Source organism: Hyla sarda, chromosome 1, assembly GCF_029499605.1.
Source record: "Hyla sarda isolate aHylSar1 chromosome 1, aHylSar1.hap1, whole genome shotgun sequence".
Taxonomy (NCBI): domain Eukaryota; kingdom Metazoa; phylum Chordata; class Amphibia; order Anura; family Hylidae; genus Hyla; species Hyla sarda.
The window spans coordinates 559,166,190-559,193,064 of NC_079189.1; the positions used below are offsets into that span (position 1 = coordinate 559,166,190).

The following is a 26,875-nucleotide window of genomic DNA, read 5'->3' on the forward strand; positions in this document are numbered from 1 at the left end:
TCTGTCTGTGTCTCTGTCTGTGTCTCTGTCTGTGTCTCTGTCTGTGTCTCTGTCTGTGTCTCTGTCTGTGTCTCTCTGTGTCTCTGTCTGTGTCTCTCTGTGTCTCTGTCTGTGTCTCTGTCTGTGTCTCTGTCTGTGTCTGTCTGTCTGTGTCTCTGTCTGTGTCTCTGTCTGTGTCTGTCTGTCTGTGTCTCTGTCTGTGTCTGTCTGTCTGTGTCTCTGTGTCTGTGTCTCTGTCTGTCTGTCTGTCTGTGTCTCTGTGTCTGTGTCTCTGTGTCTGTGTCTCTGTCTGTCTCTGTGTCTGTGTCTCTGTCTGTCTCTGTCTGTCTCTGTCTGTCTCTGTCTGTCTGTCTGTCTCTGTCTGTCTCTGTCTGTCTGTCTGTGTCTCTGTGCATTTTTTTTTAATGCAGTTACTCTTGTGAACCCAATAGATGGCGACCAGTTGAGTAGGGTTAAGCTGCTGAGAGCATGTTAACCCAATAGATGGCGCATTAATGGAAAGTTTTTATCTAGCTGCCCAATAGGTGGCGCTTTATTTCAAAGTGAATATTTTGTTCACTGAGGTTATGTGAGCCAGTAGATGGCGCTGAAATATACATTTTCAGGCTGTTGCATTCATGTAAACTCAACAATAGATGGCGCTCAGTTGTATAGTGAGCTTTCAGCTTGCTGAAGTCATGAGAACCAGTAGGTGGCGCTAAGTTTTGCTTTTATGCTATGCTGTTATCCTCATGTTAGCCCAATAGATGGCGTCCAATTCTATAGTTTGTTTTAGGCTGCTCTTAAACATGTTTTGTTGCGTCTCTGCAGCAGGTCCACTAGATGTGGATTCAAGTAAATGATGTAAAGTATCTGTTCTTCATATTTAAATTATGACCTACACCAGGTTTTAGCTAAAACAAAAAAAAAATGTCTGGGCATGCGGAGGGTTGTGGTTTTGCTGGAGACACACTGTTTGGAATACTCTGCAGTAGATGGTGCTCAGTTGTGTAGTGAGCACATGACGTTATGTGTTTCCAATAGGTGGCGCTCAGAAGAATATTCTCATTCTGCAGCAGTCATGTGAATACTACAGTTGGCGATCATTAAGTAGCATGTTCTGAAGCTCTGTGAGGCTACTCGATTCGAGGGTACGGCAGCCGGTCTTCACATTCTCCCGCCGGGTCTGTTTATTTCGCTTGATTTCAGGACTTGTGTTTTTTCGGATCACTGTATCCCCGAATCGTGTTGTCAATGCAGCCTAAGCCCGATAGGTGGCGTTCAATTGTAAAGGAAGTCTGTAGGTTGCTGCAGTCATGGTAACCCGATAGGTGGCGCTCATTGTTGTGTTTTTTTTGTGTGTGTGTTTTTTTTAAGATGTTGTAGTTGCATCAGACCAACAGATGGCGATGTTTACTGTTTGTAATACCTCTTTTGGCTGCGCTGCTCGAAACCAATAGGTGGCGCTTACTGTTTCTGTTGAGTTTTTTTTTTTATTAATTTTTTTATAAGAAAAAAAAAACTATATGGGATGCCACTTACGCGACCGTATCGAGAACTATACAGTGCACACTGGGAACGAGCCCGTGCTCGCCGACGAGAGATAAGACCGATGTTATCGGCACGGAGCTGTACCGTGGTCTACAGAGAAGCTCCTGGCGTTTAGTGATGGTTTGCGCCGTAGACGGTCAACGTTCATGTGCATTACTGCAGTGATCACGTGATGTTTCCTACTCTAACATAATAGCAGACTTCAAAACCAACAGGTGGCGCCCTTAGTGAATATTTGGCTGATGCCGTCATGTGAGCCCGATGGGTGGCGCTTCTTCCAGTGTGTGTTTTGGCAGCCGCAGTCGTGTGAGTCCAATAGATGGCGTTCGTTACAGTGAGTCTTTTCTTCTTTAATGTGAAACCAGGTGGCGTTTATTCTATTTAGCATTTCAACTGGAAAATTGTTTCCTATAGCATCGTTAAAGGATGCTGCAAATATGTAAATCCAATAGGTGGCGCTCCTTTTTCTTGACTTGTACTGTTTTGAGTCTTTTAGGCTGCTGTAGATATGTGAAACCAATAGGTGGCGCTAATATATATAGATAGATAGATCTGATAGATAGATATGCTACAGTACTAGCTACTCATGCAAAAGCAGTGGTTTTCAACATGTGGCTCTCCAATTGTAACACTAACAACCTACCCGGGCAGCCAACTGAATTGTAGTTTTGAAACAGCTGTAGAGTGACAGCTTGAAAACTGCTTTATCAGTGTTCTTGCTTAGTTTGTTTCTTCAATACAGAGCAGGTTTTGGGTAAGAGATAAATAAGTGAAAATATAGAGTTTAATCTTATTTATTGCAATTGACTAGTTGTATTTGATCTTTTCATGTTCCTGGTCTAAATTTTCAGTGTTTTATTTAATTTATTATTTTTATTTTTTTTGCCAGCCTTGTCACGTCATCTACACAGACTATCGTCCTACTCCACTACAACATTATATATTCCCAGCAGGAGGCGATGGACTGCATCTTGTTGTCGATGAAAATGTGAGTTGTTTTAACTGGACTTTATATGGGTTTATAAGTTTACTTTGAACAGTCAGAACATCAACACCGAGAAACAATATTCATATTTAATTTCATGCAAATGGTGTTGGGTACATGTGCAGCCCAGTAGAACAGAATTCCAGTGTATACGGCAGTGTGTCCCGGCCAGATCCATCGTTTTCAATGTGCTGAACATAGTTTGGAGAGGACTGTACGGCACACGTGTGAGTGAACATTGATCTAAGCTGTCTTTATCACTGTTTTCAACCTGCGGACCTCCAGATGTTGCAAAACTACAACTCCCAGCATGCCCGGACAGCCATCGGCTGTCCGGGCATGCTGGGAGTTGTAGTTTTGCAACATCTGGAGGTCTGCAGGTTGAAGACCACTGCTGTAGAAGATATAACATCAGAACGCCATTCTATTAATCTGTCAGGGACTTGGGGCTGCTGTATGGTGTCCCAGGGACCTAACAGGTTTTTTTAAGCCTCTGTCATTCACCTAGACTTTTGACGTCATAAAGACATAACCAACCGGCAAAGAAATGTCTATACACAAAACAATTCACAATATTTTTGCCTTTATTAAATGATCAGTTGTACAAAAATTCTAAAATTTGTTTAATTCAAGTCAATGAATACAAAAAATGTGAGGGGTAGTCCCAGGTACAGAAAAATGCCTAGTGACATTAAACCACAGTTTGAATACATATGTTCCCCTAGCTCTACTTTTTAAATTGTAATCTAAAGCATAAGCATGTATATATTAGATGTCGTAACGTAATCCTCACTAGGGTTGTAGTCATAAAATACTGTTCCCACGTGCACAACAGTGCAGATACATAGGTGCGATCTAGACCACCGTATTGTGAAGTCCTGGTGCTTTGCCCAAAGGAAGAGCTCTGTACATCAATAAAGGGAGGTAAGGGCAGGCAAGGAGGCGTACTAGGCTGTGGCACTTGAGCAGCTCTGCCCCCTTGACTCATGAGTGAGAAATAAAAAGGTGATTTAGCAACTACCATCACCTGTAGGAAAGGTAGAGTTTGCATTTATACTAGGGCTGCACGATATGGGGAAAATGTGCGATTGCGATTTTGGGACAGAATATTGCGATTTCTATATGCAATGCGATATAAATGGTGAAATCCCCCCATTTCATGTCCGATCGCCTCCATTTCACATCTACCTAACCATTTTATGCCCACCGCCTATTTCACATCTCCTCCCCCCTTGTCACATTCTCCCCCCCCCCCCCTTGTCGCATTCTTCTCCCCCCCCCCTTGTCGCATTCTTCTCCCCCCTTGTCGCATTCTCCTCCCCTCCGTGCATTCTCCCCCCCTTGTCGCATTCTCCTCCCCCCTTGTCGCATTCTCCCCCCCCCCCCCTTGTCGCATTCTCCTCCCCCCTCCCTTGTCACATTCTTGTATTTTTGTACTGCAGCAATGCACTGGGTTTCCTGGCGAATTTCAAATCTTCCGCGGGACCGGGAAACCTATTGTATTGCTGCAGGACAAGACCTTTCCCCATCAGCCAATCACTGGCGTGACACCACTGCGGCCAGTGATTTGCTGAATAGGGAAAGGTCCTACTGCCTGTATCTGCAGGGACCGGGACTAGGTGAGCAGAAGGTTTTTTTTCTTCTCCCTGCGCCCTTAACTCAGTGTTTTCCTAGCAGGTTGCCTCCAGCTGTTGTGAAACTACTACTCCCAGCATGCCTGGACAGCCTTTGCTGGTCTGGGCATGCTTGGAGTTGTAGTTTTGCAACAACTGGAGGCCCCCTGGTTGGGAAATACTGACTTTTAGTATTTAGATTTTATCTGCTCTGGCCGGCCCACCTCCACGGGAGCCAGCCCGAGCAGATAATCGCATGTATTCCCAGGGGGGCCGTATCGCTATATCTCAAAAAGCAAAAATCGCGATTCGATTGCTTTTGCAATATATCGTGCAGCCCTAATTTATACCCTAACAGCTATCCAGTGGGGTCTGCGGCTCTTAGCAGCAAATACACTTTCTGTTTAATAGAATCCATTAGAATGTTTAAAAGAATTTCAACGGTCACAATAATAGGCAGGTGGTTTTAATACTTTTGTTGGCTACTGTGCAATGTATAATTCTAGCACACTGGTAGTTAATAAACTGCTCTATATTTCTTTTAAGGGGGATTTCCGAGAAGACAATTTTAATACAGCTATGCAGGTTCTAAGAGATTCTGGGGAGCTGGCCAAGGGTGATCAAAGGGGACGAAAAGGAGGAACTAAAGGTACAAATGTTGATTTCTCTTCTAATATCTAGGGCTAAATGGTAACATGTTTTGCAAGACAGGACATTTCACCCAAAATGCGCAATAACAATATTTGTACTGTTTTGTTTAACTAATACAGATGCTGTTGGCTGTTTAAAAAAAAAAAAAAATAATTATTTATTTAAAATTGCATAGTCCCAGGTCAGTCACATACGACAAGCCTTGAGGTTAATGCTGGCAAAGTTGTTTGCATCCAAATGTCCAACAAATTAAAATTTTGAGGAATGTCGTGTTGTTGTTGCATGTCGCAATGTTGACAAAAAAAAAAAAAATTGTCCAAATTTCCCTGGAATAGCTGGGTGACCGTAAAAACTTTTTTAAAATTCATCTGCCTCTAGAGTTCTGAACATTACTTGCTCCTAGTAATGTTCTTTATTATATCCTATGTAGATGTCGGTGACAGTCCTTAGGAGACAAGTAGTGGTGGCCATATTAGTTATTATCCAGCTTTCCCATGGACAGAAATAACCAAGAAAACAAATTAAAAAAGGAGAAAACTTTAAAAAAAAATTGAGTGGTACTGGTGTACCGACTAAAAGTATAGTAAAGAGGAGTATTCTGGTGCTTGTATAAAAGTAAATATAGTGCTGTGATCTGTAAAAAATAAAACCTTTACCTAGCACCATTCCTTGTAACTCCTGTTTTTGGCTCCGTCCAGTCCCCCGGTCGTCTTCCTGCTTCCAAAATGAGAGCTCTGTACAGGACCTGCCGACTCAGCCAGTCATTCACAGGACAGGACGTTGCTGTGACCAGTGATTGGCTGATTAGGCAGGTTCTGTACCAAGTGGTTTGTTGGACGGAGCTGAGTGAAACCAGGGCAATTTTATTTTTATTTTAAATATTTTTTTTTTATTTTTACTGTCCATCACCATAATAATTTCTATACAAGACTCTGAAAACAGCTGTAATATACTAAGTATATTTCAGAATGTGTTTTTTTTTTTTTTTTTTTTTTTAAATCTTCTTCCTAGGAGTAGTCTAATCTTTCACCTGTACTCCTCCTAATCCCTTCATCGTCTTTGTGCTTTCAGGTCCATCTAATGTGTTCAAGATTGTGAAGATGATCATGGAACGGAACTTCCAGCCAGTCATTATATTTAGCTTCAGCAAGAAAGAGTGCGAGGCATATGCACTACAGATGTCCAAGCTGGACTTTAACTCTGGTACTATTGGGCCTCCTCCGTATTCAGGATTTGGCTGTGCCTTGCATGTTTTAGTGGGGTGGTGGGGGGGGGGGGGGAGTTGTGTATCGTTTCTGATTCAGATGAAGGATCTGACAATCTGCTTATTTTATTGTCCATTCTTGCCTCCAGATGAGGAGAAGAAGATGGTGGAAGAAGTTTTCAATAATGCCATAGATTGTTTGTCTGATGAGGACAAGAAGCTCCCACAGGTCTGTTCTGGTTTTTAATGTCTGTTATTTGGAATGTTAATCCCTAAGAAGTAACTACGTACTAAGTGTAAATAAGAAAAAATACACAAGAAAAAAAAAGCTCACCCGATACTGGGCACAAGAAACCTGCAACGAATCGAGGCATGTGTGACGCATCCCGTTGATATGCCATAATGTCCACATAGAGGAATACCTCTTTAATGCTTTTCAGAGACCCCCATCATTGGGAATAAACCCTGCTCTTACATTGCACCAGAGTTAAAGGGGCCATCTCTTGAAGACTCCTCTGTGGGATCATAGAGTTAACACTCACATCAGTTTGATCTCCTACTATTGAGTCTCTGAGCCTCATTCCACCATAAGCCCTTTTTGGCTCTACTCAGAATGACTCATCACTGGAATTTAAGCAAATGTTCCAATAAATGATGCTCTTCTTACATTGCTGCATCTGAAATTTCTAGTTAAATTAAGAAGGGGTTCAGAATGGTGGCTGTATTCCAGCCAGGCTGTTAATAGGTTTGAGTAAAGATTTTAGCAGTTCTATATATTGAGAATTCCTGTTATTTCCATAGGTGGAGCATGTTCTGCCTCTTCTCAAGAGAGGTATCGGAATACATCATGGAGGCCTGCTACCTATTCTCAAAGAAACCATAGAGATTCTCTTCTCTGAAGGTTTACTTAAGGTAAACATTTTGGAACAACGTAAGATAAACATTACCCTGGGATGGCCCCGCAGGGAAACTGAACATAGCTTACTAGTGATTGTACCAACAGTAGGCATCCTGTGATTTATGTATCATTATCGTTAAGGTGTATGAAGAATTGTTCGGGATTGAGAGGAAGTAGCTAGAGAGACAGACGACCTAGAAAAGGGTTCTTAACATGGCAATGGATTCACAGCTTACACTGCTCAGTACTGCTCTATAGTATCCTCCATTCTGTTGCTGCTTCTGAGGTTGTGCTGTAGATCTATAAGGGTGCAGGAGAGAGAGTCTGCAGAGGGGAAAACTGGTGAAAAATATAATAGACAGAAATAGTGCACACAGATAGTGTTCTTAATTCTTAAGTAATAGTGTTCTTAGTTCTTAATTAAATCTATTTCTCCACAGGCTTTATTTGCCACAGAGACGTTTGCTATGGGTATAAACATGCCAGCCAGGACTGTATTATTCACAAGTGCTAGGAAGTTCGATGGCAAAGATTTTCGATGGGTGAGTCATCTTTTTGCTTTTGTTCATTTTTATTTTAAACATAATTATTTAGTAATTTGCTGTTCTTTCCTGCTAGATTTCTTCAGGGGAATATATTCAGATGTCTGGACGTGCCGGGCGACGTGGTATGGATGAAAGAGGAATAGTAATTCTAATGGTAGATGAGAAAATGAGCCCCACAGTTGGCAAACAACTGCTGAAGGTAACCTGCTCTATTCCTCTTCACTTAATGTTGTTCCATTGGATGTTACATGACCCTGAGATTGGAAGGTGTCTGATTTCTGAGAAACCTATAAATCCACACATCAAATAGGGGACTGCTTTGCGCATAGCCACCTGATGTGCAGGAAACCTCAGCAAGACTTCTTGCTTCTCGGCCTTTTGGCTAAGGTAGTGTAGTACCTTTCCTGTTGGTTGGTGTGGAAGACCACCAAGTCAGGATGGGGAATAACACAGTGGGACATGTGTACCAGGGATGGCTGTGGAGAGCAACAACTATTCCTTAGGAGACCTGTTCCTGCTGGACCTTGCCCTAAGGTATAGTAAGAGCCGAAGTGCAAAAGTGCCCGCTTGTTCGCCAGGAGCACTTTCGGTCCCTTAGGAGCTTTGGTAAAAGGGGACATTGTACCTGGAACCTTGCAGGTGCCTTTTGGCCTGGAGGTGAAAGGTTTGGTTTATTGGGGGCCTCTCTCCTTTTTGAGAAGGGCTTGTGATGGACCGCATGCTCGTGCATGTTTTTTGTGTGAACACTTTTTACTTGCACTTCCATTTAGTTGATTTGGTTGTTGTAATTACCTGCAGGGAGATTGCCGTTCTGGTAAAACAAGTGATGGTGCTGTAGTTCCTAAAGGCGTTACCTGTAAGGAGGAGAAGTAATACCACATTAAGCGCTGCAGCACCATCGCTGATTAATGTTATTTCATTCACGTCATGGAGACCTGTCAGAAGTTTTAATTGTTGGGGTCCAGATAAGTCCCACAGTAATCACTGAAACCATCTGGACGAGCAGCATTTACCTGCGCGCTTTTTTCTTCTTGCAAGCTCTATAACTCTGTGAGCAAGAATTTAGCCAAACACTTTGCGAGGGAATTTAATAAGGTCTGCCTGTGGAGCAGGTCAACTAAACCCCCTGGTTTGCGCAAAAAATTTAAACTTTTTGCTGATCTGTGCTGTGCGTGCCCAGTTGCTTAGTGTAGAGGGGGGTATGGCCTGCTAGCAGGTGTAAATTGTAGAAATCTATGCCAGCTCCGAAATGGTGTACATTTCTGAGGCAGCCTCACATTTGCCTTGGTTTTTCATAGGTTGTGATTGATAAATCCAGTGCGATCGAACACACCCCCTAACACACGTTTTGGGACTTTGTTTTCCTCTGGTGAGTGTCCTGTGCATTGAGCCAATCAGAAGCCTTTTCTTTCACCCCAAAAAAAACTAAAAATCTCATCCTGATCTTGTACATATCATTTTTGTGTCTATGACCTATCTTTCTCTCAGAATTGGCTTTATTTCTTAATTACCTTAATGTTGTCGACCAGAAGCAGGGGGGCGGGTCCCTTTCTTCTCCTCAGGTGATAACCACTACTCCTCACTCACCCTCCTCAGTCACTGGTCTTGGGAGTGAGCATCGGTAACCCTTTCCTTTCTGGTGTTATGCTATACACACACACATACACTGTGTGCTTACAGCTTTTGCAAAGCTACAGCTCCCAGCATGCCCACACATCCTTTGAGTTGTAGTTTTGCTAAAGTTGGAGGCATATGATTGGTAAAACTTGGATTTACAGCAGTGTTGCTGCAGGCTGTGTTTCTCCTACTGTTGCAAAACTACAACTCCCAGCATGCCCACACATAATTTGGCTGTGCAGGCATGCTGGGAGTTGAAGTTTGGCAACAGCTGGAGGCATATGATTGTAGTCCCCCTGTATTACTCATACACATTGACTTCATTTATTCACACACATTCACATTACCTAGACAACACAGATTTACACACATAGATATATCTCCGCACACACGTATATTCATGGAGGGAAACTTTTAAAACAAACTCCCGCCCCTCCCCCATTCTCCTCACACATGAAGTAAACACACAGTGAGGGAGCCGATCACAGCAGCTTTAGATCTGCAGACCTGTCAATCATGAAGTGGGTTCATGATTTAGGTGATGACGAGTGGACACAGCCAGGCTGGTAATTATCCTAGGAGGCAGGGAGGCAGTGTGTCCATGACGTATGGACACAGCAGGATGAGTATGTGTCCAAGCAGGCAGGGGGGGCAGTTGTTTGACTGGCTCTTTCAGTATGAAATACTGAATTTTTTATGAAAGCAATTGCAAAACCTATAGGTTTTGCATGCTTTACAACATATCAAAAGTTTTTATATCGGACAGTGCCCATTTAAAGATATTGCAGCTGTATCCCTCTTCTCCCTTGCAGACTTGCCTGCTTTAACCTCTATCCACAGCCTGAGTGAGCTGTCCTTAAAGGATTCTCTCCCCCATTTCCACAATCTTAGCTAGTTTGTAACCTCCTCCCTGTGGTTAGGTTAACACAAAGAGGAGAAAGTTGATTTGCTGTGGATAGGGGATAAGTTTACTTTTTGCTGCACAACACCTTTAAAGGGTTACTCTGCTCCCCAGCATCTGCAAAATTCCACCTCACACTGGAACATTGAGTTCCTGGACGCTGTGTGCGGGATTCAGCGTTCAGGCCCGCCTCCTTGTAACGTCACGCCCCGTCACATAGACTTGCATTGAGGGGGCGGGACTGACGTCACATGACTGGGCATGACGTAACGAAGGGGCGGGCGTGAACACGGAAGCCTGCACACAGCGTTCAGGAACTCAATGTCCCATCGCTCCCGATATTGTCCCCGCCGCTCCTGATGGTGACCCCGGGCCTCCGCTGGGCTCTCCTGGTCTTCTTCGGTCCTCCGCTGTCTTCCACAAGGCCTTACTGGGCCTGCGTAGCGATGTCGTTACACTGCTGCGTACGCCGTTCCTATTGGATGACTGGACAGCGTGCGCAACAGCGTAGTGACGTCACCGGAGAGGGCCGAGAAGACACCGGAGGACCAGCGCTGGACCCGAAGGGCACCCCGGAGCATCGTGAAGGGGTATGTAATACTCACCGCACCACACGGGGAACATTAAGCTGCTATCCGGCAGCAGCTTAAGCATTTTGCGCTGCCGAATAGCACTTAATGCAATGGCCCCGACATAAAAAAGCATCGTATGTCGATGCTGACATCGACATGCGATGGCCTCTGAGAGGCCATCGAATGTCGATTTGATATGTCGGGGCCATCGTAGGTCGGGGGGGTCACTGTATAGATCTGCCTGGTTTTGCATTGATCACTGTGTTTTATGTAAGTATTGTGAATGCATGTGTAGGCAAATCCGATTGTGGGCTCAGCTGGGACATGGGCTGCTGTGAATGGTGCAGAATTGTGCTGTGATTTCTAGCAGTCTTGTAATCCCAGCTCATGCAGATGGAACAAGAGAATTATCCGTCCTCTTAGTGTCTGCATGGTGACTTAACATCCTTCTCTACATCAGGTGCTTTATAACGGCATTTTTTCTTCTAGTGAAGTGGTATTTTCTGTCTCGGCCTGTAGTCAGCTTTTCTTTTTTTTTTTTTTTTCATTTTCCACAATCTGTGACAACATTGTTGTTGGCATAACCTTTGGGCAGGAATCCAGGCCCTGCCAACAGGTTGATGGTGTGTGAATCACTACCGCAGCATCCATGTGTGAACCTCACTCCTTACCCTTTTGCCTCCTTAATCCTGTAATCGTCTTTCACTTTAGTGGGAACTTTATGGCTTTTTCTTTAACACTTAAAGCAATGAAATTGTGAAGTACATGGATCTTTAAAACCAAATACCACAAAAGCAGACATCTGTAATAATAGATGTTCAAGCCTAGTCGGCAGAATTGGCAGAGCTTGAACGTATAGGTTAATCTTCACAAAGCCATATGTGAACCTAAGATTATTTGGGAATTGAATACACAGAAAAACATTTAAGCTCTTTTCTTCAGTTTTTCTCTTTATAGGGTTTACAGTGAATGCGAAAAATCACTTAAATAAACAGCGCCACGTGTGTGTGTGTGTGTGTATATATGTATGTGTATGTATGTATATATATATATATATATATATATATATATATATATATATATATATAATTTTTTTTTTTTTATTAAAATGTAGTATTCTAGTACAGAGCTGAATTCTTATTTCTGTTGTTTAGAAGGAACAATCAGCAAGCATGTCAATAGTCACTCCCCTAACATCTTAGCCCTGAAAAGTATGTAACCTTTGTCAGGCTTCCTGTGACAAAAAAGTGATGTATAACCTGTTGTTTTGTTAATAGTCCCATAGACTTCGTTGGTCCGCATGTGGTCTTTTTCTGTCTATGTTTGTGCAGAACTCAAAAACTGAACTGTGTTTTTAAAATATCGCACGTACAGTAGTGCTGGGCGGTATACCGGTTCATACCGAATACTGAAATTTTTGTGCTGCACGATATGAATTTTTCCCATACCACAATACCGGTTTGGCCCCTCCCCCTCGGGAATGAATTTTGAGCCCAGCGCAGCGCTGTCCACACATCGGGGAACTAATCATATGTGACCCGCCAGCACTGTTCTGCTCCCCCCCCCCAAATTATCAGCCCAGCAGGGTACTGCTCACATATGTCACCCGCAAGCACTGCCCACCTCCTCTTTGTTGCGGGCAGCGGGCGCTTGAACTCTATACTGTACGCCAACGGCTGTCCGGGCATGCTGGGAGTTGTAGTTTTGCAACAGCTGGAGGTCCGCAGGTTTGAGACCACTGCTGTATCCCTATGCCCGGGCTGCAAAAGATAAACAAAATAAACTTTAACATTCCTACGTCGGCCTCACGCTGTTCCTGGGGTCTGGAACGTTGGACAGCCGTCAGCCTATCACCGGCCGGCCAGAGCTCCTTACATGAGTGGGCTCAGCCTATCACTGGCCGAGGCGGAACATCGCTCGGGCAGGTGATAGGCTGACGACTGTCCAACGTTCCAGTCACCAGGAACAGCGTGAGGCCGATGTAGTTTAAAGTTTATTTTGTTTATCTTTTGCAGCCCGGGCATAGGGATACAGCATACAGCAGTGGTCTCCAACCTGTGGACCTCCAGCTGTTGTAAAACTATAACGGCTGTCCGGGCATGCTGGGAGTTGTAGTTTTGCAACAACTGGAGGTACGCAGGTTGGAGACCACTGGCGTACAGTATTGAGTCCCAGCGCCGGCGGACCGCAACAAAGAGGAGGAGGGCAGTGCTTGTGGGTGACATGTGAGTAGTACCCCGCTGGGCTGATAATTGGGGGGGGGAGCAGAACAGCGCTGGTGGGTCACATGATTTGGGGGGGTGAAAGAAATACCGTTATATACCGTGGAACCGCCATAAGTTACAAAAATACCGTCATACACATATTTGGTCATATCGCCCAGCTCTAACGTACAGTGGAAAAATAATTGACTGAAGGTAGTTGCAGACTGTTTATTAAAGGTGTACTCCGGTGAAAACATTTTTTATTTTTTAAAATCAACAGGTGCCAGAAAGTTAAACAGATTTGTAAATTCTATTAAAAAATCTTAATCCTTCCTGTACTTACTAGCTGCTGAATACTACTGTGGAAATTCTGTTCCGTTTGAAACACAGAGCTGTCTACTGACATCATGAGCACAGTGCTCTCTGCTGACATCTCTGTCCATTTTAGGAACTGTCCAGGGTAAAAGGAAATCCCCATAGCAAACATATGCTGTTTGGGACAGTTCATAAAATGGACAGAGGTGTCAGCTGACAGCTAAAAAGAAAAGAATTTCCGCTGTAGTATTCATCAGCTAATAAGTACAGGAAGGATTAAGATTTTTTAAATAGAAGTAATTTACAAATCTGTATAACTTTCTGGCACCAGTTGATTTAAAAAAAAATTGTTTTTCACCGGCGTACCCCTTTAAAGACTATAGTTCTCTTGGCAAAACATCCGGCAATACTTCACAACCTTGTTAGACAGGATGCTGACAAACAGCCCAACGGAGCCCTAAAAACATGATAATGTGAATGGGACCTTAGCTGAGCTCTCATATTGCACTACACTTTTGCATGTTACCAGTGCAAACTCCATGCAAGAAATGCTGGGAGATTTGGGCTCTGAAGCTGGTGGATTTATGAAGCACCCCTGTTTTGTATACAGACTTGTACTATAACTTACATTGAGCATTGTATTAAGAAAGTAACTCAAATTTCCAACTATTTAAAGGTGGAAAGCTTGACCTATTTATATACATCTCACAGGAGCCATATGGTTGTAGAAGGTTCTATAGTTTACCAATCTGGTAATAAACTAAAGGCCAACTCATATCTGTGGAGAGGTATTAACAGGGTTTATAGGTTTAGAAAAACATGGCTGCTTTCTTCTAACAGTTTAGAACAGATTTATCTAAGAGCCGAGGAACGTGCTCTCGAATCACCTAAAGTGCAAGAAAAAGTGCAAACGTGTTACACTAAAAAAAAAACGTGCACAGAGGATGCGGTCTATCGCAAGCCCTTTTCCGATAGGAGAGAAGCCCCCCAACAAACCTTACTCTTCACCACCAGACCAAAAGGTACCTGCGAGGTTCCAGGTTCGATGTCCCTTTTCGCCGAAGCTTCTAAGGGACCACAAATGCTCCCGGCATCCCCCTCCGGCCAAAGCAGGAGTACCCAGGGTGTTTGCAGGGAGGTGCGGAACCTAATGGCCACACACACCTCCCCTAGACCGCCAGGAGGGACACCCAGAAGGGCTACCGCATCCTGACAAATCCTGTGGACACACAACACGCAAAAAGTGACACGGTGAGACAAAAAGAAATGTGAATGTGTGCAGATATACTGCCCGGACATCCGGCCGGATCTATAAAAATTTCTCTGATCCTAGCCAGAAGGCCGGGAATCAAGAGGCGAGAGCCACAAAGGTGAAGAGATCATGGTGCCCGAGCTTCAACTCAGTGAGTCCATTCTCCCAGTCAGTTTCGGCACCTCGGGGTCACCACTTGACTCTAGACCCTCTCAGCCTCATGGCGAGACCCGGAGGTCACATTGGGGCAGCCGTCAAGCTGATTCCTCAGAACCAGCCCAGGAACGCCCTCCATGCAGCACCCATCCCCACTAGCATTAAACTGATAAGAACAGATACTACACTTGATCTTAGCCAAAAGGCCGAGAATCACTTAATTAATGTTGTTCCATTGGATGTTACATGACCCTGAGATTGGAAGGTGTCTGATTTCTGAGAAACCTATAAATCCACACACCAAATAGGGGACTGCTTTGCACATAGCCACCTGATGTGCAGGAAACCTCAATGAGATTTCTTGCTTCTCGGCCTTTTGGCTAAGATAGTGTATTACCTTTCCTGTTAGTTGGTGTGGAAGACCACCAAGTCAGGATGGGGAATCACACAGTGGGACAAGTGTACCAGGGATGGCTGTGGAGAGAAACAACTATTCCTTATGAGACCTGTTCCTGCTGGACCTTGCCCTAAGGTATAGTAAGAGCCGAGGTGCAAAAGTGCCCGCTTGTTCGCCAGGAGGAGCTTCGGCAAAAAGGGACATTGTACCTGGAACCTTGCAGGTGCCTTTTGGCCCGGAGGTGAAAGGTTTGGTTTATTCTGGGCCTCTCTCCTTTTGGAGAAGGGCTTGTGATGGGCTTCTAATAGTGCCACACTTGTACACAGGTTGCTTGCGGTATTGAAGCTGTTTTTGGTAGCACGCAGCCTCTACTTTCTCATCCTGCACATCCATTTTAATACATGGGGATTTAGCAGATGTGTTGTGCCGATGGACGGTTGGATTGTCGCTGGCCGGGTTGGTCAGGGTTCATCTGCATAAATCATGTGCTTATGTAAATAGTCTGTCCCTGCTGTGTCCCTCTTTTCGGCATTAGGGCACCCACTTCAGAGTGTGAATACTAAACTCCATATACTTCATTAAAGTAGAATTCCTCCTGTAACTCTCGGCACACACAGTTAACATTGAATCCAGGCTGCTATTGAAGTCCTTGTGTGGTGAACTTTTATCGCTTTCAGATGTCTGGATGGATGCCTGTTACATTGAGTCTTAGAATGTGTTTTAATTTAATGGGCCTACGTTTTCATCAGCCCCCGCTGTCTTTTATTTATTTATTTTTTTTGCCTTTCTGAGAAGTTATCAGGTACAGATTATACTGCTTTGGTGTCCTGAGAAACAAGCGTAAAATCGGGAAAAAAATGTACACTTTTTATGATGGCTTGTGCAAGAGTTCTATCTAGTTTTGTTACTTCCTTTCTATAATGAAAAGCTCACTGGATTCCAAGCTGCAGGAGGGAATTGTGTAGTGACAGCAAGTCTCCAATAGGTGGACTCAAGTGGTTAACTTCATATACCTATAAGGCTCCGTCTTACTATCATGAATGGAGTCTATGATGAAGCGCCTGACGCTCTGACACAGATGTCAGCGTGGCCCAAGAAACAATGACCTGCTTAACCTAATGTGGACAGATTGATAATGTTTACCAGGACTCATTAGTATTATTATTATTATTTTTAAGGGGAATTCCAACTTTATTTGACTTAAGATGCTCTGTGAACATGACACTCTGTGCATTACAAACCTTTTTGGGGAATTAAGAATTCATGGATTCTCTGAAATTTCGAAAGTTACATTTTGTTGAACAACTAAAAGGCAAAATAATGCTTTTTTTTTTCCCCCCCAGAAGGTTAAATGGTGTATTTACAGGGACCCTATCCTATGAGTAAAATATGTTCTCCATGTATGATGCTTTCTATCTTAACTTTAAAAAAAAAAAAAAACGTAACAATTCCTGAGGCATCTTATCTTGGTACTCTGTGTTGTATTGTCCCTTTGTTGTTCCTCCTGGAAATTTATCAAGTCAGTGCAGGAGAAATTATCAGCATTATATTTCTGCCATCAAAAAGTTGAACTTTTTTGGGCAAAAAACTCATTTTGTGCAGAAATTTGCAACTTCATAGCGTCATAACATAAAGGGGATGTTGTCTTCCAAATTGACTTAAATTTATGCCAGAAATGTGGTGTAAATGGTAGCTGAAGTATATGGAGCACAGCCACAGACGGATTTATTAAGGAGTTTGCTGCTCTTAATAAGGAGTAATTTACTTCTCCCAATTATCGGAGGACCTGTGTGTAAATCTGCCCCAATGTAAAGGAGTTCTCTGCAAACAAATAACTTCAGTTTATGTGATGATCTATGGTTGTGTTACATATCCCCACCTCAGTATAACAGAAGCAAAGATCTCTGTTCAGGGATGGAAACGGTTTGGTCCCTGTAGATAAATGGTAAAGGCTGCAGCTCTTAGATAGACATCAGCCGTCTTGCAGGATATTCTTGGCTCTACTTATTTCCTGATAAAGGAAATTAATGTAATTTCTGATATTAACCAGTGAGACGCAGTAAATGTGGATACAGTCACACTGTGTGCTGGGCTCCAAATGCTAAGCCATAAAGCAAAGCATATCCCTGAGATGGCTCATGCTTTCAAAACCAAATGCCAACAGGCTTCTCTGATGTCCGGACCCCCCTTCATCTGTCAGGAAAACAGAAGTTTCCTGTTGATTAAAGTCGAATTTGAGGCTTTCTGGTATAGTGGAACTTCATATCTGTCTATGACTAATACAGACCCATCTACTAGTCCAGAAAATCTATCTAATTTAGCCTAGGGCAGAGGACCTTTGCTGTATGTGGGATTTAGTTTTGTACTCTTAGCCATGTATAGACAGGTTAGGTACTGTTAACATCTATGTTGGAAGCCCCCATAGCAAACTAATTAAAAAATCTCAGAGAAAATGGTGCCGCATGTTGAGCTATTTTGTCCGGTAAAATGACTGGAAACCGAACCCATTATAGTCAACAGCATCTGTGAGGTGTAGTCTGCAGCAGGTCGGACAATGGGGGGATTTGTTCTGCTCCAATAAGTAAAACCATGGAAATCCTTGACAGAAATATTAGCTAGGTCTATATTTTATGCTGGTAATGTAATGTGGGTCACTAGAGTTGAGCAAATCTACAGTAAGAATCCAAATCTAATAATTTTGCCATCTCTTTATTTAATCTTGTAAAAGTAATTCCACTTTCCAAGTGTTGAGACCCCCTGAAAAAATCTAAAACGAGACTGCTCATTCTACACTATTTCGGGAGAATCTGAACGCATGGAAAGTCAGGTTTACAAGACTAAATGAATCAAAGAATGATTTGGGAAATTCTTACTTCAAATTTACATGTCTTCCTAGTAAGAGCACTACGTATACTAACATGAATTACAAATCCCTGAATATCTAGGAATGCTCTGGACTGTAACTTTGCAAATGTTCAGATATTAGAGTGTGATCACACATGGCAGATTTGTTGCAGTAAACTGCATTAAAAAAAAAAAAAAAAAAACTGAATTTGGTTTATACACATACATGCACCTATTCTAAAATGAACCACATTAAATGGGTACTCTGCTGCTCAGCGTTTGGATCAAACTGTTCTAAACACTGGAGCCTGCACCAGGAGCTTGTGATGTCATAGCCCCGCCCCCCTCATGACATCACTCTCCACCCTCTCAATGCAAGTCTATGGATGGTTGTCATAGACTTGCGTTGAGGGGGCTGGGCTTGACATCATGAAGGGGCGGGGTTATGATGTCACGAGCTCCCTGTGCAGGCTCCAGTGTTCAGAACAGTTTGTTCCAAACGCTGAGCAGCTGACTACCCCTCTAAGATGTAAGATAAGGATTTTCAGTGGTTGTTTGCTGCAAATTTGCTGCGTGTGGACATTGTTAGATTTGGGATTATAAGAAAAATCTATTCCATTGCAGTGTTTTTTCATTCCGTGCTTTTTATAGCTGCTACAGTGACTTGGAGTTGATGGTAAAAGTAAAATGTCAAACTATTAGTTTCCAAACAGTAATAAAGTTCACCCCCGCCTCACAGATTAGAAAGTGACAGGATCAATGTGCCACCTGTTTTGGCTAAACATAGTGTTCATATTCTGTGTAGAAGGGTATCCTTGTCAAACCAGGTATCTTCTTATAATGCAGAGAGCAGAAAACAAACACAAAAAAAGATGTTTGACGTGTTTCTTTTGGATCTACTATATTCTTCTGGAGTGTTAGGCTATGTTCACACATCATAATTTCGCTGCAGCGGAGTCCCGTTGAATTCAATGGGATTCTGCTGCGCTGTGTACACAGTGGGATTTTCCTGCCAGAAACATCTTAGATTTCCGTGTCTGCAGAAAGTATGAACCTGTTAATGCACGGAATGCATAACTGTCTGAGAGAGCGCATTCTTGTGCGGTCCTAATGCCGGCGCCTGCAGTATGCAGAATGTCCACAGATTTTCCATGTAAACCTTCTGTGGTGTGAACATAACCTTACTATTTAGGCCTCCTCTGACCATGTCCCAATCTTGTTAGGAAAGCTGACAAGTGAGCTGCAGAAAACAGGAATGTCATCCTATTGTGTGTTCTCCAAAGTTGAAACTGGAATTTCAAAATGTTGTATAAATGAATAATTGAGGGGAAGCATAAAAAGCATCAGAAATATTCATAATAAAATGCTTCTACATAATATAGCTTCCTGTTCCATATGTAATTGATGTTTTTTTCCATGCTTAAATAGTAACCTAATGTTTTCTCAGGGATCTGCAGATCCGCTCAACAGTGCTTTCCACCTCACCTATAACATGGTACTGAACCTGCTGCGTGTGGAGGAAATTAACCCTGAATACATGCTGGAGAAATCCTTCTATCAGTTCCAGCACTATAGAGCCATTCCTGGAGTAGCGGAGAGTAAGTAATGTAGCCTGAGCTATTGAAATTTCTGCCCCCCCTCCCATAATCCAGTTTCACACGAAGGGTATGTTCACACGGTGCAATTTCCGAGCGGAATTCCGTGGGAAGACATGTCTCTTTAAATTTTGCGGAATTCTGTTCAGAGCGTTATTGAAGTTAATGGGACTGAATTCGACACCGAAATTTAGCTTAAGTTCTGTGCAAATTCCGCGAATCTGCAGAAAACCCACATTTTGCTTTTCTGCATGTAATTCCAGCAGAAAAACAGAATTACCACCTTGTGAACATAGCCTAGGGCTACGTTCACGTGGAAGAATTTCTGTGGGAATTTTGCATGGAGGTTCTGCAGCAGCAGAGTCCCATTAGTTTCAATGTATTCTGCAGCGCTGTTCACATAGCAGAATTTCTGCGCCAGAAACATCTGGCTCAGAAATTCAAGTTGTCTCTATTCTTTCTGCGCACACCGCGCAGAATGCATTGTAGTCTGAGCCATCCTAGTGCCGGCATATTATGCTGGAGCTCCGCATTCAGGGGAATGTCCCCCCTGTGTAAACATAACCTGAGAGGGTAAAAGACTGCAGCCCTCTCCTCATTGTACTGGTGGAGTGTTTCTTGACAGCAAACCTGTTTCATGTTGCAGTCCAGCTCTGGTTCCGCACAAAACTGAAACAGTGCTACAATAGGGATCTCCTTTTAAGAACAGATGTAACGTGATATACCATTACTGCTTTTATTGCCCAGATAACACTTAACCTCTTCTCACACTTACGTAATTTACAGAGGTGAAGAAATTGGAGGAACAATATAACAGTATTCAGATTACGAATGAGGAAAGTGTCGTAACCTATTACAAAATTCGCCAGCAGCTTGCTAAACTCTCTAAAGAGATAGAAGATTACATCCACAAGCCCAAGTATTGCCTCCCATTTCTGCAGCCTGGGCGTCTGGTTAAGGTAAGGCTGTAAATTCTGCACTGAGCTGTCATGATGACCCACCCCCCATGTCGACGATGGCCGCAGATCGCCCAGCAATCTGCGGCGGATTCCGGGTCAATCGGGTCTCCAGCAGGGGTGAGGTGGCACCTCACCTCACGATCGCCTTGATTCGTCGGCACCTACTGCGGGTGTCACTCCCGCAACCCAATCCCCCCCTCTTCCGGAGGACATGATCGGGTGTGGGAGGAGGACCCCGTCAGCTGGGGACCTCGATCCCCGGCGTCCCTGTTGGGATCGGGGCCCCAGGAGCGGCGGCGGCGAGGGACTGACCTGCAGCGGCGTGGATAATCAGTTGGCTGAGTGACAGCCTCCTGCTGTTGCTTAGCAACAGCTCCCAGCATGCAAAAGGGGCATGCTGGGAGCTGTAGTTATGCAACAGCAGGAGGCAGACCACCACAACTCCCAGCATTCCCTTATGGGCATGCTGCGACTTATAGCTTTGCAACAGCTGGAGGCACATTTTTTCTATGGAAAAGTGTACCTTCAGCTGTTGTATAACTACAACTCCCAATCAGCTAAAGTGCATGCTGGGAGTTGTAGTGGTGCATCTGCTGGTTGCATAATTACAACTCCCAGCATGCCCGTTGGCTGTCGGTGACTGCTGAGAGTTGTAGTTTTGCAACAGCTGAAGGCGCACTGGTTGTGAAACACTGAGTTAAGTGTGTCTCCATGTGTTGCATAACTACAAGTCCCAGCATGCCCTTCCACTGTCTGTACATGCTGGGGGTTGTAGCTTTTGCAAAAACTGAAGGCACACTGGTTGCAAAACACTGAGTTTGTTACCAAACTCGGTGTTTCACAACCAGTGTGCCTCCAGCTGTTGCAAAACTACAACTCCCAGCATGCACTGATAGACCGTACATGCTGGGAGTTGTAGTTTTGCAACAGCTGGATGTTTCTCCCCCCCCCAAATGTGAATGTACAGGGTACACTCACATGGGCGGAGGTTTACAGTAAGTATCCGGCTGCAAGTTTGAGCTGTGGCAAATTTTCTGCCGCAGCTTAAACTGCCAGCAAGAAACTACTGTGAACCCCCGCCCGTGTGACTGTACCCTAAAAACACTACACTACACTAATACAAAATAAAATAAAAAGTAAAAAACACTACATATACACATGCTCCCCTCCCCAATAAAAATGAAAAATGTCTGGTACGCCACTGTTTCCAAAACAGAGCCTCCAGCTGTTGCAAAACTACTCCCAGTATTGCCAGATAGCCACTGACTGTCCAGGCATGCTGGGAGTTTTACAACAGCTGGAGGCACCCTGTTTGGGAATTACTGGCGTAGAATTCCCCTATGTCCACCCCTATGCAAGTCCCTAATTTAGGCCTCAAATGCCCATGGCGCTCTTTCGCTTTGGAGCCCTGTTGTATTTCAAGGCAACAGTTTAGGGTTACATATGGGGTATCACCGTACGAGAAATTGTGTTACAAATTTTGGGGGGTATTTTCTGCCATTACCCTTTTTTAAAATGTAAACTTTTTGGGAAACCAAGCATTTTAAGTAAAAAAAAATTTTTTTACATATGCAAACGTCGTGAAACACCTGTGGGGGTATTAAGGTTCACATTACCCCTTGTTACGTTCCCCGAGGGTTCTAGTTTCCAAAATGGTATGCCATGTGGGTTTTTTTTTTTTTTTTCTGTTCTGACACCATAGGGGCTTCCTAAAGGTGACATGCCCCCCAAAAACCATTTGTCGCTTCTTCCTACAATTTCCTGTCTACAATTAACATAGACATATGAGGTATGTCCTTACTCGAGAAAAATTGGGTTTCAAATACAAGTAAAAATATTCTCCTTTTTACCCCTTGTAAAAATTCAAAAATTGGGTCTACAAGAACATGCGAGTGTAAAAAATGAAGATTGTGAATTTTCTCCTTCACTTTGCTGCTATTCCTGTGAAACACCTAAAGGGTTAAAACACTTACTGAATGTCATTTTGAATACTTTGGGGGATGCAGTTTTTATAATGGGGTCATTTGTGGGGTATTTCTAAGATGAAGACCCTTCAAATCCACTTCAAACTGAACTGGTCACTGAAAAAAAGTGAGTTTGAAAATTTTGTGAAAAATGTAAAAATTGCTGCTGAACTTTGAAGCCCTCTGGTGTCTTCCAAATGTAAAAACTCAGAATTGCAAAAAATGCTCCCGGCCTTAAGGTGTAAAATGGCCTGGTCCTTAAGGGGTTAAAGTGCTTAGCCAACTGTGATCTCATGTTAGACAATCAGTAGTAGACACGACCACAATCGCCCACACCAATCGTTCTGAACATAATGTTCGGAACACCGGGTGCTGCACTGAGATCTTGGGGTGGGGGGGGGGGGGGGTCAGAGGGCGAAGCCCCGCGATCAGATATAATATCCCATATTCTTTGGATAGGGGATAAGATGTCTAGGGGCGGAGTACCCCCTTTTTTAAAGGGGTTGTCAAATTTAGAAAAACAATCTCTATAGATTGAGGGGGAGATGTATCAAAACTTGTGCAGAGGAAAAGCTGCCCAGTTGCCCATATCAACCAGTCAGATTGCTTTCCATTTTGAACAAGGCCTTTGCAAAATAATTGGTTGCTATGGGCAACTGGGCAAGATTTTTCCCTCTGCACCGGTTTTTATAAATCTCCCCCTCAGTGTTTCTCAACCAGTGTGCCTCCAGCTGTTTAAAAACTACAATTCTCTTTATGCTTCGACATCCTTTGGCTGTCCGAGCATGCTGGGTGTTGTAGTTTTGCAATAGTTTGAGACTCTTTGGTTAAGAAACCACTGGGACCCCACGTGATCTGACACTTATCCCCCTATCCCTAAAGAAAAGCTGAAGGGACGTCTGCTCCATTCATTTCAGGATCTGTGGTGGTCCCAGAAGTCAGTTATTATACCATTCCCCACTCGTAGTATTTCTCATGCTTGCTATATTACACATGTTTTGTGGCATGCTATGCCTAAGCCAAGCAGCTGCTGCCCGGGCATTTTCACAATAAATGCTGTCACCCTCTGTTTCTCTGCCAGTTGGAGTGTGATTTTATGGCTTTTCCATTAGTCATTTATTTATTTATTTATTCACAGGTTCTGACAGAAGACTTCATAATGAACAGTTTTATTGCTTCTGAGCCCTGTATTAAACATGATCTTGTTTCACCCCATGCCCCTTGCAGAAATGTTACTTAGTACATCTGTTTGCTGCTTTGTCATATGAAGCTACAGTTAATGTCATGTTTCTGGTGTTTTACAGGTTAAGAATGAAGAGGATGATTTTGGATGGGGTGTAGTGGTCAACTTTTCCAAGAAGTCAAATGTAAAGGTCCGTTAAGGGTTCACATACTTACTTATGTAGTCATACATTAGGCAGGGATTCACATCTTGTAATGTGAAGGCATATTGCTTGTATATTCCATCACTTTGATCAACCTCTGGGACCCCTACAATCCAAACAATAAAGTGGATGCAGCACTAGTATATCTGCGCTGCATCCCTTCACTGCTCTTTCCTTGCACAGTGGTCCCAGTAAATGGGGCTGGCTGCAGTTCCCTGCACAACTTGGTGGCCAAGAGCAGCGCTGTGCAGGAATATCTTCGGAGTGGGGCTGTAGCGATAGCCCAGCTCTGCATCACTTTAAAGGGATACTGCACTGGCCAGCATTCCGAAGGCTGTGTGCATGTTGCGGCGGTCGGCCATGCCCACTTGTGACGTCAGGCCACCCCTTTAATGTTAAACACTAGGGGTCCAAGAGGTTGTACCTCCGTCCTTCTTCAATTGGTGTACCCTAGTGGTAGGGAATAGATTAGTGATTGGAAAGTAATTAAATTTTTCAAGCATATGCATTCCTGTTTGTTGGGAGTTTAGCAATTATTTTCTAATGGTGACCATACATCTTCCAGAGCTGCTCAGTCAACACCTATTTGTTTCATCCTCACCATGCACGCTTGGTTTGCCTAAGTATGCATGTGTTCTCAATGGCAGGAGGGGAATTTACACCTGTCCTGTCTAAATGCTGGAGACAGAAGCTTATCTCCCTTAAAGGGGTTATCCACCATAAGGTGATTTTAGTACGTACCTGGCAGACAGTAATGGACATGCTTAAGAAGGATTTGTGCTTGTCTTGGGGCTAAATAACTATCTTGTGAGATTACCATAACACTGTGGCTAGCTTTTTGTGAACTTGTATTTCCTGTTTTGACTTTTCTTTTTTTGACTACAAATCCCACAATTCCCTTTTCCTCCCTCCCACACATCAGCCACCCCACCCATTGAAACAAAAGACCTGTGGTTTTCAATCAGGGTGCCTTCAGCTGTTGCATTAGTTCCAGATTGATCCCTCCACCCATTGAAGCAGACAGGCTCCTGTCATCAGCTGACTAGTCAGGTCTCGGCCGCATTAAAAGCTGGGAAAAATCTGAGACAAGTCATTTTGTATGCTGGGAAAAATAAATAGTGGGGTGAAAAATCACAGAATTGTGAGAAAACCATCACACACAGGTACAGACACTATATTATGAACTACACTAACTTTACAGCTCCTGTAGCATAGTCAAATAAAAAAAAATCCTGGATTACCCCTTTAAGAAATGATTGGGCATACTTTCCCTGTTGAGGAAAAGTTGGCATACCCCCATACATATGAGATAATAGGCCTGTCAGATCTAAGTCTGCAAGTTCAGCTGACTTCACTTTTAAAGGAGTAGTCCAGTTTATGAAAATATATCCCCTATCTGCAGGATAGAGGATAAGTGTCTCAGATTGCAGGGGTCTGACTGGGATCTGTGACCCTGCTCTCCCCATGAATGTAGCTGTGTCGACCACGGCACAAAGTGGTGGCAGACAAGCCACCTTCATGTGCATCTCTATGTAAGAGTGTAAGAGCCTGAGATACAGGAGCACTGTATCTCCGGCTCTTCCATAGAGATGATTGGGGGGGGGGGGGGGGGGCCGTGTTGGCCACTGCTTCATCCCGTGTTAGACGCAGCTTCGTTTATGGGGAAAGCTGGGGCACCAGGTGGGAGACTGGGTGTTGCACCCCACGTGATCAGGTACAATACTGGATATAACTCAGGATCAATACAGGATAAGCAATGTATGTACAGAGTTAAATCCTGTATTGTACCCCAGTGCTGCACTCGCTATTCTGCTGGTGAGGTCATTGTGTACATACATTACTTATCCCGCAATAATCCTGAGTTATATCCTGTATTATACCCTAGAGCTATACTTGCTATTCTGCTGGTGGGTTCACTGTGTACATACGTTCCATTACTTATCCTGTATTGACCCTAAGTTACTTTTTATGTAAATTGTTTCTAGACGTAAAGGGTTATTGAGCAATTGAAAAACAGTGCTACTTCTAAAAACACCACACCTGTCCTCAGGCTGTTTATGGTATTACAGTATTACAACTTGGCTCCATTCACTTCAATGAAACTGAGCTGCAATACTGCACACAAGTTGAGGACAGGTGTGGTTAGTGTTTTTGGAAGAAATCTGCTCTGGTTTTCTTTTCCTGGATAACCTCTTTAAACCGTTAAGTGGAGTTCAAAAGTGAACATGCTTAAGTCCATAAAGCAGTGGAGCAGGCAGCTGGATGTCCTCTGATCACAGCATATAAACAGTTCAACAGCTGAATTGTATTTTTAAGCAAGATGTATGTCCTGTTCCAGTAAACATCATAGTCCAGATTTCCATTTAAGAGTAATTTAAGTGACTTTTCTTGTAATTGTTTCTCTTTAGCCAAATACTGGAGATCTGGATCCTATTTATGTGGTAGAAGTGTTGCTTAACTGCTGTAAAGAGAGCCTGAAAAATGCTGCAACGGAAGCTGCAAAGCCAGTGAAACCAGACGAAAAAGGAGAGATGCAGGTACAGTTTGTTAAACTGGAGAATTGATGGATGTGAGGATCTTTTGCTTTCAGGTTAAAGGGGACTTCCATGAGGGACACTCATCACCCTTTTGAATGGATTTGACTACCAATCACAAGAATGGGGGTCCTGGGTCCCTCTGGTTGAATGGAGCAGCAGACAGACATGCAAACTGCTGCTGTATGGACCTAACAAAGAAAGCAGAGCACTGTACCTCTCTTTGGCCTATAGAGTATAATGCTTCAGCTGCAAGCATGTCCGACCACCGCTTCATTTCAACAGTGTGCACAGAACCCCTGCTTTTGAACTGAGGTGATGAGTGTACTTGTTGTTTCTATAGGTTTTTATAAACTTGCATGGCTTTGTTAGATTAAACCTTTAGAGTTCTGACAAGGTGGTGATAATGCTCTCACTACTGTTATTGAGCCCCTGAGAGTCCCCTTCGTGGGCCACATCTATTTCTCATTCTTTTTCCAGGGACAGGATCAAAGCTGTGCTGTTTGCAGTTGTAGTACACATGTTGACTTCCTTTACTTCCTTTACCTTTTCTTTGCTAGTACATGACATAGTGCTGGGCAAAGGGCACTGTGCTTGGGGATGGTTTATACCATACTACTATAGATGAAATATAGAGGTAAAACGACTTATTAGTGCACTGTGAACAGAAATAAACAGCAGCAGCAAGGAAGGGGTACACTAAGCACTGAACTTCCTCTGAGAAGCTTAAGGAAGGAGGTGGGAGGATAAGGGT

At 43.5% G+C, this 26,875-nt stretch overlaps 1 protein-coding gene and 1 pseudogene across 1 annotated transcript in view; one reads left to right on the forward strand and one right to left on the reverse strand.

Annotated features, from left to right (window-relative positions):
- MTREX (Mtr4 exosome RNA helicase) overlaps positions 1-26,875 on the forward strand; it is a 94,355-nt gene that overhangs the window by 40,096 nt on the left and 27,384 nt on the right. The window contains exons 9-19 of the mRNA XM_056542470.1: positions 2,420-2,518; positions 4,675-4,777; positions 5,851-5,982; positions 6,133-6,212; positions 6,785-6,895; positions 7,322-7,423; positions 7,500-7,625; positions 19,132-19,282; positions 20,066-20,238; positions 23,507-23,575; positions 25,996-26,124. Coding sequence (XP_056398445.1) covers positions 2,420-2,518; positions 4,675-4,777; positions 5,851-5,982; positions 6,133-6,212; positions 6,785-6,895; positions 7,322-7,423; positions 7,500-7,625; positions 19,132-19,282; positions 20,066-20,238; positions 23,507-23,575; positions 25,996-26,124 — 1,275 coding nt within the window. The remainder of the gene's footprint in view (positions 1-2,419; positions 2,519-4,674; positions 4,778-5,850; positions 5,983-6,132; positions 6,213-6,784; positions 6,896-7,321; positions 7,424-7,499; positions 7,626-19,131; positions 19,283-20,065; positions 20,239-23,506; positions 23,576-25,995; positions 26,125-26,875) is intronic.
- Positions 14,519-14,661, reverse strand: LOC130343674 (U2 spliceosomal RNA; annotated as a pseudogene).